This window comes from Sinocyclocheilus grahami, unplaced genomic scaffold (genome assembly GCF_001515645.1).
Source record: "Sinocyclocheilus grahami isolate Dianchi unplaced genomic scaffold, SAMN03320097.WGS_v1.1 scaffold456.1, whole genome shotgun sequence".
In the NCBI taxonomy this organism is placed as follows: Eukaryota; Metazoa; Chordata; class Actinopteri; order Cypriniformes; family Cyprinidae; genus Sinocyclocheilus; species Sinocyclocheilus grahami.
Genome location: NW_015505635.1, coordinates 794,736 through 807,279, shown reverse-complemented (window position 1 = coordinate 807,279; position 12,544 = coordinate 794,736). Strand labels below are relative to the sequence as shown.

At 38.4% G+C, this 12,544-nt stretch overlaps 1 protein-coding gene across 2 annotated transcripts in view; it reads right to left on the bottom strand.

Annotated features, from left to right (window-relative positions):
• Positions 1–3,088: 3,088 nt before the first annotated feature.
• The window catches only part of LOC107552701 (protein strawberry notch homolog 2-like), a 48,539-nt gene continuing 39,083 nt past the window's right edge, over positions 3,089–12,544 (bottom strand). For both annotated transcript variants that reach the window (XM_016234653.1, XM_016234654.1), the window contains exons 30-32: positions 11,988–12,064; positions 9,078–9,268; positions 3,089–5,639 (exon numbers count right to left, since the gene is read on the bottom strand). In XM_016234653.1, the coding sequence (XP_016090139.1) occupies positions 4,429–5,639; positions 9,078–9,268; positions 11,988–12,064 (1,479 nt within the window). In that variant the 3' untranslated portion in view covers positions 3,089–4,428. The remainder of the gene's footprint in view (positions 5,640–9,077; positions 9,269–11,987; positions 12,065–12,544) is intronic.

The following is a 12,544-nucleotide window of genomic DNA, read 5'->3' as shown; positions in this document are numbered from 1 at the left end:
TTATTTATTCAGCTTTGAGATGGTGTATAAATCTCAATTTCGATAAATTGACCCTTATGACTGGTTTTGTCGTCGAGGGTCAGATATTAGAGTCAAATGTTTTTACAGAGGGAATTTTGGGTATCTCATTGTTATTTTTTTTCACTTCATAATTCAGAAAATACTTAGAACAGACAGAAAGCAATACATTTTCACAATTTTGGGGGGAATAAAATTTATATAATCAAGCAAATTATATATAATTCCCTTTGTAAAAGCCTTCAGGAGACAGGAATACAAATGTAAAGTTTGGTGTAAGTGCTACTGAAGTGGAGATTTATGGCTCAGTGTAGGAGAAAAAACTCTTTTTGAGAAAACGGCCTTTAAAAATATAGTGTAATTGAAATCTATTGACACAAAATAAATAAAGTGCTGTAAAAGAAACACTTAACAGTGTCTTTTGAATGTTTTCTGTCCACTAGTCTGAAAAAACACTTTATGAAAAACCAAAAAGCCCAAAATCTCAAACTTGACAGCTGCATGAAAAAACTGTGTTTTTGCCTGCAGTGCCTCCCCTTAATGTAAAAGAAGTGATTATTTTTGGTACACAATATGGTGAAGTTCGTTTTGCGGAACTCAAATTGTCATATGACGCCTCTAACCGGTTTAGACGATCAATAAAATCATTTGTATTCATTTAAATAAAGCGTTATTTTAATTAAAACAAAAATGTGCATTCATTAATTTAATAAAAAAATAATTACAAATGTGTACATGTAAATCTATGTAAACAGATTTAGATGGTATGAGATGGTAATACCATAGTACAGAAGCGGAATGAGCATATTCATATTCTACGATACTCCAATACCAAATGTATGCTACGAAGAAGCGTTTTTGGCATTTAGGTGTCTTTACACAGTTTGTTAAATGCTGCTCATTATATCTGCTCATATATGCATACTAGGGGCTGAACAGGAATACTTTAGTCTGGCTTTTATGCAGCATTTTATCTTTACACCTTATTATGGGCAGGCACAGAGCATGTTCATATTCTGGTATTAACGTGGTATTTCTTGATTAGCACCTCACGTATTCCCCGGGGGGAAAAAACTAACAAACAAACAAAAACACAGCTTTGCCAAATTTACAATGCAACAGAATTTACAGTGGCACAGAAGCACTTCTGAAGTGGCATCTGTTTAATTGCAGGCACAGAGCAGCTTCAACTCAACTGTGTAAAGATGCTTCTAGAAATAAAACTGACCGACATGGAAAAGAAACATTTTGAACAAACTCTTAAAATTTTATTGTTTGTTAAAAATGATATTGCAGTACAATATATTCCTTCTGTTAAATGTAGAAAACGTTCAGAATGAGTCAAAAGGCACATTTGTTTACACTATTTACAGATCCATCTAAACTCATAAATATTGGGATACAACAAAGAAGCCCAAAGTAAAAGTGCTGAACAGAATTCTAACTGGAAACATTAATAATATAACTATCAACAACAAAACATACAGTCAGTAGCAGTTTGAATAAATGTTTCGTTTTTATTATTAAAGTGTTCATTTGTGATTTCTTTGAATTTTCTGTAAATTCTGGCAAGTTGTCAGGACAAAAGGAGCAGGAACACATCTGAATGGTTGAGTAACTGGAGCCAATCACAGCCTCATGGGAACTGGACTGTTTTGTTCATTACCAATCCAGTTTCGAAACTGCTTGCATAAAATTTATCACAAAAAAAAAAAATCATATCAAAAGCAGAGAACTTGTAGTAATACTCTAGCAATATTCCTATTCAATTCGCATTTTCTCTCATATACTTCAAGTCTAGAATACGGCAGCCAGGCGTGTAGAATACAGTAGTCAGTATCACGCGTCTTTATCTGCGACGGCGCATTCTTTCCCTCGACTTTTCCTGAGATTAAGCACGAACGAGCCTGCAAAAACTGCACAGAAAACTTTGGTGCGATGGGAATCTAGACGCCCGACCCTAAACAGAAAACTGAAATTTCGAGTGAAAGAATACAGTGGGGGAAATATTTATTTGATCCCCTGCTGATTTTGTAAGTTTGCCCACTTACAAAGAAATGAAGGGTCTGTAATTTTTATGGCAGGTTTATTTTAAAGGACAGAGACAGAATATTAACCAATAAATCCAGAAAAAACACATTATATAAAGGTTAGAAATCGGTAAGTATTTGATCCCCTACCAACCAGCAAGAATTCTGGCTCCCACAGATTGGTTATGTGCCTATGTGGAACACAGATTAGTCCTGTCACTTTAAGAAGTTACTCCTAATGTCAGCTGGTTAGGTGTATAAGACACCTGTCCACACAATCTGTATCTTCCATTCTAACCTCTCCCACCACTATTAGCAAGACCAAAGAGCTGTCAAAGCTGGCATTAACTCGACTCGCCGTGTTTGGAGGGAGAGAAATGCTGACTATGACCCCAAGAACAGCATCCCTACAGTTGAGCACGGAGCTGGAAACATTATGCTTTGGGGTTGTTTTTCTGCTAAGGGTACAGGACGACTTCACCGCATTGAGGGGCAAATGGACGGAGCCATGTACTGTAAAATCTTGAACGAGAACCTCCTTCCCTCAGCCAGAACACTGAAGATGGGTCATGGATGGGTCTTCTTCCAGCATGACAATGACCCGAAACATACCGCCAATGCAACAAATGAGTGGCTCAAGAAGAAGCACATTTAGGTCATGGAGTGGCCTAGCCAGTCCCCAGACCTCAATCCTGTAGAAAATCTGTGGAGGGAGCTGAGACTTCAAGTTGCCAAATGACAGCCAAGAAACCTTAAGGATTTAGAGAGGATCTGTAAAGAGGAGTAAACCAAAATCCTTCCTGAGATGTGTGCAAACCTAGTGACCAACTACAAGAAACGTCTTACCTCTGTGCTTACCAACAAGGGTTTCTGCACCAAGTACTAAGTCATGTTTTGCTTGGGGATCAAATACTTATTTCACTCACTGAAATGCAAATCAATTTCTAACCTTTATATAATGTGTTTTTTCTGGATTTTTTGGTTGGTATTCTGCCTCTATACGTTAAAATAAACCTACCATAAAATTACAGACCCTTCATTTCTTTGTAAGTGGGCAAACCTACAAAATCAGCAGGGGATTAAATAAATATTTTCCCCACTGTAAGTAACACGCAGATGCCAGACAGCAGCACAGGGCAGTGCAGTTCGATTTGGTGTCAGGTTGCAGGCTTTGATTCTGTGTTTTGGGAGCAGGAGAAATCAAATAAAACCCTGACAAGGCATTGGAAAAGTGTTTCAACTTCTACATGTGATTATAACAAAGTCTACCTCTACAAATAATGTCCCTTGGATATAAATAGCAACAATAATAATAATAGTATTAATAACAACAACAATAATAATACGAATAGCAATAGCAAAGACGCCAATACATTTGCTTCCATTCCAACTACACGAGAATACAAGACCAAAAGGAAAAAACATTGACCTCATACATACGACCAAATGAACAAACAAACAAATCCGTATCTTTCTCTTAACAAATATAATATTCTTCAAACACAATGCAAAAATATCACTTCTGAACAGATATAAAGAGAATCGCGAGTTGTTCGTGGGGCAGTATTTGATTTTAATAATATTCGTTTGGTTTTTATTGCTAAGTCTCACTCTCGCATGCGTCTCGACGTGAGGTCCAGTGGTTCAGCGCTCGTTCACAACTAAGTCTGCTAATAAATAATTTGATTATTGAGTCCCAAAGCTCACAACGATCCATCCGCGATCTATTATATTTTATAAAATAATCTTTCGTTTGGACAGTGATGTGTCTATACGATACCTGAGAAAGTATTCTGCAGAAAGCGATCTGCTCTTGAGCGGCATCTTCGCTATATCGTGAACGAATCTGTCCCCATGTTCGGATTATTGAAATGTAGAAAGATTATGAGAAATTCACAGGGTTAAGGGGTCAAACAGCAGTTTCAGAATCATGTGATCGGGTACAAAGGCCCTCTACGAAGAAGCCCAGGTAGAGGAGACCGACGCCGGAGGAAATAAATAATATAGCACTACTCTGTCTAGAAATATATATATATATATATATATATATACGCACACAAGACTGCATCTGAAGGAGATAAAGGCACTGATTTAACAGAAGGCATTCATTCAAAAAAAAAAAAAACTCCCTAGGACAGAAAACAGTATACACCAATATCTTAATAAATAAACATCTCTTTCACCTCAATGTCTGCTGTGATGAAATGGTGGGTGGAAAAGCCCTATTGCTTCATATAAGGCAAACAAAAACCAAACTGATTCCAAGTGCCCATGTACTTTTAAAATCGTCTTCATTGATCGCCAATGAACAGAACGCAACTCTTAGCTTATGGACTGAGAATGACTTGGGAAAAGAACTCAAAAAAACGTGTTTGAGCCTCTAGGTGGCATCCCAGTCCATTGATTTGAACTGGATGACGGACTGGCGGTGATCCGAGGGCGGTCCATGGATCATGTGTTCCAGCGTCTCCAGGGTGTCCATACTGCTGTGGCCATTTGGTAACAGATGCGTCTGTTCGGAGGAAGATGATGACGGCGTGAAGTGTGAGGAGGAGGAGCTAGAGTCCGAGAGGGAGGAGTTTGTAGGCGCTGATGCGAATAAGGAGGAGTGAGGAAGAGGGGGCGGAGTCAAGGATGGCAGGGCTTGTGAGGTGAACGGGTATTGAAGCTGCGAATCGGGGGAGGGGTAACCGAAGTCCAAGTTGTCGAAATCAAACTCATCGTTCGTTCTTTCTGTAGTAGGCTGAGTGGCATGCGATTGCATGGCTTGGGGTTGCGATGGCAGGGATTGCGACTGCAACGATTGCGACCGAAGGGGTTGCGACTGCGCATGTTCGCTCGCGTGCTGTTTCGACAGCAAGTGTGCGTTCGAAGTGTGCATCATGCGTTGACTGTTTGGGTGGCGCGCAATGCGTGGGGATTGCGCCGACACGCCGGATTGCTGTTGCATTTGCATGAAAAGCTGCAGCATGAGCGACGTGTCTTGGCCTCGCTGCATCTGCGTCAAAATCGCACGCGAGCCGCTCTGTTGCTGCTGCTGTGTTAGCACCCCAAACGACGAATGATTCTGCTTTAGTGTGTGAACGTGCTGTTGCGAAACGTTCAAAGCGGCATGCGACGACATGTGCATGTTCGGGGTTAACGCCACCTGCCTGTGTCTCTGCTGCTCCTGGGAAATCAAATCTTCCAGGTTGAATGTCTCGGGGACAGCCGCGCATGGGCGTCCTCTTCCACCTAGCATGCCTCCGTTTAGCGACACACCGTTTAAGTCTGGCGCAGGCATTTTGATGTCCGGCGAAGGGCAGGGGCTGATGGTCAGATCCAGGACTTCGCTGATGGCTTCGCTCTTTGGCTTCGCCGCAGGTGGCAGAAGGGATTGGGGGTAATGAAGGTGGTTCTGAAGCGAGTGGGGAGGGTTTGCGATGAGCTTGCGGGCGTTGATCATCTTGGCCAGCATCTCTTGGCGCAGACGCTGCAGAGACACAGCGTCTGCAAACTGTTCTCTCTCCCGTCGCGCTTTCTTCACCTCCTCATCCATCCGAGAGAGCTCAGCGCGCACACGGGATACACAGTTCTCTGGGATTTTTATACCTGTGTCACACAAACACACAAGATTGTTATTTTCTTCTTGAGAAGAGAAAATCAGACATACAGTCAAAACCAAAAATTATTCAGACACCAGATATAATTTTTGATATTTTTTTTACTAGTAGGTGCAGGACACTATAGTTCATTTACATAAGTGAGGATAGCAAAATAACGTAAACTGTGACATATACCCAAAAATTCTTCATAGAGTGGACTACCAGTAAAATTTATAAAAATTTGGGACCAAAAATTATTCAGACACTTTGACCTGACCATGTTTTGCTTAAGTGTTTTTCTTTAATTGCTAATGCGACCTATTTACACCACAAACTGAACAAAATTATGCATTGCTTGGTAATTGGTTGACCTAAATTGACCATTCGCAAGGAGCTTGACAGGCGATCTGACCAATCAGAATGCAGCTATTATGTGCCGCTACTGCTATCCGCCATCTTGCCCGACAGCTATGGCCGGTCTCTATAGAAATACATGTTAAAACGGGGTAAAAAAAGATTGACTGAATTGAAACTTTTTCAATATAAATAAATATAAAAATGTGCGCAGGGTTAAGCTGTGCTGTTGTTGGTTGCCACAGTAACGACAATAACTAAAGAATTCCTTTAAAGTATTTGTTTTGTGTACCAGAAAACCTGTCATGTCAAGCGCTGTATGTGCTCAAGTTAAAATACTGAGTGTGAAATAATAAAATAATATGTTAAAACGTGTGCTCTTATCATTTTGAGGGCAAAATCCAGTGAATTTCGGCCCGATCGGGTGCTGTATATTTACATGCGTGCTCATCTGTTTTCAATGCAGTCGCTTCATGCCATCTTCCCACTCATTAAACTATGACAGGTCCTTTACTGTAAAAAGACGGTCACTGTGACACTCTAAAGTGATGAAACTATGGCGTTATGTTGTTGGCTCGGAAAATATGTATATGCGCATGCCCAGTAGCAGCAGCTGTATCCCTTCTAGCCTTAACCACAAATCACAGGAGAGTAGATTCACTTTGGTGGACTTGAACTTGAAAAATGGTGTGTTCCGCGGTTGAAATACAATACTTTCTGATGTTTATGTTCATTTCGTGATCTACATAAATATGATAAAACGATCGGTTCCAGAGCATGTGAGCGGAGCGGGGAGCGGAGTGGTAATATTTCCTTAAGAGCGCAGAGCGCCTTTCTGAAGATTCAGCTCCGCTCGCTCAAAACGCTCAGTGCCGCTCGCTCAACCCAGAATGCCGTTTGGCGATTTGCTTGTTCGAGATCGAGAATCTGTAGAGATCGAGAATAGTAGAGCAGTTATGGAGTTCAGATATTGTTTCAACAAAGTTGCAAGCCTTATACATAAATGTAAAGTAAAGTCAGTTAAGAATGAGCAGGGAGAAGAAACTGAGAGGGAGTGCGGGGAGAGTTAGTAAAGATTCATATTGGAATCTGAAGCGGCACATCACCAGAAAGCACGAGGATGTGCTACGCAAACATGGTGCCGCAAAAGGTGAGCTAGTTACATACCATAATAAATGAATAAACAGGTAGGCTAAGGTTATATTCGGTTGTACGGAGCCCCGATCATGACATGCAGACAATCACGGCCAACGAATTTAGAGTAGGCTAGATCTCTTTTATGCTAGGACTACATTATGGCCATGAATTACGAATACATTTTTTCGTTTAGTCTAAATTATGGCCACAAATTAAATATTTGTTCTCTTGTTTAGGCTTAGCTGCCACGAATTCATTCGATCGTTAATTCGTTCGTTCCCTAGTTTTAGTAGGTTTTAGAGCGACTGAGCGGAGCGCACGTCCATAGAGCGGAAAACGTAGCGGAGCGTCACACCACTCCGCTTCGCTCACATGCTCTGATCGGTTCACGTGTTTGAACTGAGGCAATACAGTGATCTGTAATGACACATTAAAGAGTAACAAAACACTATTTATTGTTTGAATTTCTTTAAAAATGACAAAACTTGAAAGCTGAGAGTCCTGAGACCTTGTTTCATACCAGAATTAACCTGCTCTGTCTTGTCTGTCGGCATGTTGTCAGTTTCCTCTTTGCTCTGCGATGTATTTTTCACTGCATTGTTTATCGGGGATGGCAACAGTAACGAAGAAGGGCAGGTCTTCGCGAACGGTCAATTGGTTTTATCTAATTGTGTACTTAAATTTAACAGCTGACAGCTATTCAACCTAATTAATTACATACCTTTTTATCAAAGTTATCTGACATTATCAAGATGAATTTTTTCTGGCAGTTTAACTCTTGAGTTCGTCATATTTTACTACCATTTTCTAAACTACAGCGAATAAACTATGATAATGTGAGAAATGTTGAAGGTGTCTGGATAAATTTTGGTTTGACTGTATAAAAGCCCGTTCACACCAAAAGCGATAACTTTATTAGCGTCCACACCAACACACTATAACGTTGTTTATTAAAAGTGTGTGCTGCAGTTTTGTCATCTGCTGCTTTAAATGAACAAGCTCTTTAAAGTCAGGTGGATTCTGATTGGCTGTCAATGTTTTTATTGTTCATCAGCCAAAAATAATTATTCTATAAGTGATTGCAACGTTATCTTTCAGCTGCAATTTGATTTTTAAAGCTATATTATTATTGTCCTTGGTGTGAATGGGCCTTAACTTTTAATTGTGATAATCTATACTCAGGACGAGTTTTAAGATAAATCTGGGATATTCATTGTTAGAGCTGCACAATAACAGATAAACGATTAATCGTGATATAAATGAATGAAACTAATGAATAAATAATCGTGATTATTGTGATTTAATTTTCTTTTTATATTTCATCAGAATTATTGCACTTTCAAAAAAGCACAAATCAAGAGAACATCAACTGGTTCACTCACAGATTTAGTCACAGCAAACAGCGCAAACGAGCACGTGAAAGAAAACGGACCAGCTGCATTACACTTTTATTTGATAAAATACTTTTATTTATATAAAATAATACTTTTATTTGGGGCAATAAGCTTTTTAAGATTGCTAAACTCCAAACTTACATATTTGCCAGTATTTTAAGCTCATGAGCACTTTTTTCATAATGTAGACAGAGTGCATGCACATGGTTATCTGGTTGAGAACATTTAGCAAACCACTGGGCAGAAAATGTATCAATTTCAGAAAAAAGCTCTGATTGGGGGATTTACTATCTTGACATCTGGCAACCACAACTATGAAGCTTGTGAAGGCTTGTTACCAATGTATAATACTGAAAATGCCAAATTATAATGAAATGTTTTCAGGATAAATAACCGACAGGCAGGTGTATTAATACTGCAGGTGATTGTTAAATAAATCGAGAGAAGCAGAAATCCTGATGGTGATTAAAATATATTTATCGTGCAGCCCTATTCATTGCAATAATTATTTTGCTAGGAAACAGGATTGAGAAGTAACAGATAACAAAACATCAACTCACCAACTTGCTTGCTGTTCTGTTTGGTTTTGAGCCGTACGATCTGTAGGATGCTGGAGTTGGTGATGTCCGAGACGATGTCAGACACTCGTTTCCAGACCCTCAGCAGCGCGCCGCACAACATGTGATACTGCCTGAGACGCATCCCCAGAAAACACTCCTGGCCCTGCTCGATCAGCTTACACTTACCATTCCTACCACAAACACACAGACACACAACACTGTTAAAGCTGCGGTTACATTTAATGTTACTATGTGAAATTCTGTGAGTGAAATTCAATCATTTCAATGGGAATATCATCTGATGGACTTCCATTAGCGTAGAAATTTCCCTATGCGATTTTTGTGTTGGGTTCAGGTTCATTAAACTGTGAAACACAAATTTGCAGCAAAATTGAAGATTCACAATGGACAAGGCGCTCATTCTGGCAGTGTTAACTAAATATAAATGGTTAACAAACTAAATCTAAAACTATTGGAAATCACTTTTGGTAACTTAAATAAAGCTTAAATTCATCAAAATAAAATATGAAATCATTATATGATTTAATATCATTAATAACAATTATATTATTAAATTACAAATACCAAAACTTAGATATAAATTAAAGATAAATATAAATATTAAAAAACAAAAACAACTAAAGCACATAACAAAATGACTAAAACTCACTTATTGTAAAAAATAAAAAAAAATCGAAAACCAATGAAATTTGTTTTCGGTAATTGAAAAAAATTGCTTAAATATAACAAAATAAAATTATATGAAATATAAAAATACTGTATAAAAATTATATGAAAAATAAACCTAAAAAACTAAATTTACTACAATTACTAAAACTCAGATATAAATTAAAGCTAAATATAAACATTAAAAAAACTAAACGACTGAAAATTTGAAAAACTAATTCAAAACATTAATAAACATTATAATAGTATATGAATAATACTAAAACACTGTTTTGTATCACACTACACATCAATATTACAGTTTCTGTAAAGCTACGAAGCTACGAGAATACTTTTTTAGCTTCGTAACTTCACAGTTGAACCACTGATGTCACACGGACTACTTCATCTTGGTACTTTTCTGGACCTTGAATGTGGTAGTTACCTTGCTGTCTATGGGAGGGTCAGAGAGCCCTCATATTTCATCAAAAATATCTTAATTTGTGTTCCGAAGATGAACGAAGGTCTTACGGGTTTCGAACAACATGAGGGTGAGTAATTAATGACAGAATTTTCATTTTTTTGGGTGAACTAACCCTTTAAAGCTGCAGTCTGTACGTTTTTCCTCTTTGTCGCCATCTCTGTTTGAAACCTGCCATTGCAGTTACTTGCAGAATTATTTTTATTATGTGGGTTGTGCACCGGTATGGCTCCAGCGCGGATTAATCTAATGTTTTGAGGAGTATGTGTGGCGGATCCTGTACTCTGGAATCACAGTTTCTAGCCAAATAAGAATTTTCACCGGATATTGTCATCTGAACAAGTAATAAGTCTGCCACTTTTGTTCTGACCAACTGAGGAAAAAAACATTACAATAAATCGCACTACCAATGGTGATTAAATTAACGATCGGTTAGCTCATATCACATCAAACCGTGCAAATTATTATTGTTGTTATTAGCCCTCAACTAAAGATTTTTCTGGTCGACTAGTAGTCGTTAATTTGCAGCATTAGTCGACTAATCTCACGCTTATTAATAAACCATTTAAATCATAATATTGAGCCTTTAATTGGCTACATTGTCTAATAAGCACTCAAGCGCATGCGTAAAGCTTGCCACAGCACACCGACAGAAGTAATGATTATGAATGTGTCGGGGAAAAATAGTAAGGAGGCTGCATTAACATTTTAATAATTCATTGATAAACTAGTGCTTTCTTTGTTTTCGGTTTAAGAGATGAAGTTGGCGACACGGACTCGTCATCTCCGCAGTAGTGATGCGCCTGTATGTACAGTATGTTTCATATGGATTACATAATCCGAGAATATTTGTCTTCCATTTGAATTGTAAGGCAAGCATACACAGAGTTTCTGAGTTTTGCGCTCAAGTTCACAGAGACCGAGACGGCAGAAAGTGCATCCTGTTTGCTTTCATTGTTTTACAAAAGTGCCATGATTTGTTGTTATTGTGAGTGCACACAAATAAACGTAGAGTCTTTACGGATTCAAAAGATGTATTACTCTTATCTGTATGAGCAAAAATGAGGGAGTATTTTAAGAGCAAGTGAGCGCACCGTTCACAAATTGTTAATGTTAACAACATCAGCATTGCGTACAAAACTTGTGTAATCCCACGTAGGCTATCTGTAATCAGATGCACATTTAAAACTAGAATATAATCTAATTTAAATCACATGTATTTCATGAACATAATCCTTTCTGGATTACAATCCGCTATGAAAATGATACATTTAATTATTCCAGCTGCTGTGAGAAAAGGCTATAAACAATCCGCCACCTGCAGGATCCTCACATGCGATATAGCCTATTAGCCGGGACAACTTCTTTGTTTACAGAAGTGACGTAATGGCGCAGCGGCATGATTGAATTTCCCGCAAATTCCTACCAGTACCACTCAAATTAGAAAACATTATTCTAAGATAACCGTTGTGAATCGGGCTAAAGTAAGGCGATAGTTTTGAACACTGGCTGGTTATGTACTTGCTCAGACATTGATTTCGGATCATTTTTAACCCAAAAAAGTTACAGACTGCAGCTTTAAACACACACCCTTCATCTGTTTACAGAGTTGTATTATAGTTGTTAATTAGCTATTAGTGCAAATTACAACAAAAACCTAGCAAAGAAAAATTGTGAGGATTTTTCTGGCACATACTGAAATACATTTTCAAAAACAAAAAGTATCAGGGTCAGAGTCTCTACTGACACAAATTGTCACTCACCAGTTGGCATGCGTGCAGTTGGTGAAAGAAAAGTCAAACTGACTCTTCCAGAAATCCTTTGCTTCATCGGGTGTCACCTTCAGAGCGGGAAGAAAAACACTTGTAGAACATGCTTTGCATTTAGTGTGAACCTGGACCACTAAAAATGGCAAAAAGTGTTTTTGATTTTTTAGTTCATCATAACACTTGATATTTTTACAATATTGTATTTTAGGGCTAGTTATATGTTTAATGCAGCCAGTCAGACATCTGTATTCACAGTCTCAGAGGAGACTGAATGAGATATAAAGTTGTTTTAATAGAAAAATAATCAGTAATCTCTATAATCCTGCCAGCTACTCTGATCTTAATTGTTTTAAACTACAATCTCGATTGTACTCAGGTTTGGACCAAAAAATCAAACCGACTTTTACATTCAAACATACGTGTGTGTTCGTAACAGACCCGGTCTCTACCACTGGATGTCACTGTGCAACAAGAGCTCTGATTTAACATTATATTCAGGGGTGCACATAAGTTTTTCAGCCTGGTTCTCATAAGATCACTTTGAGATTTGG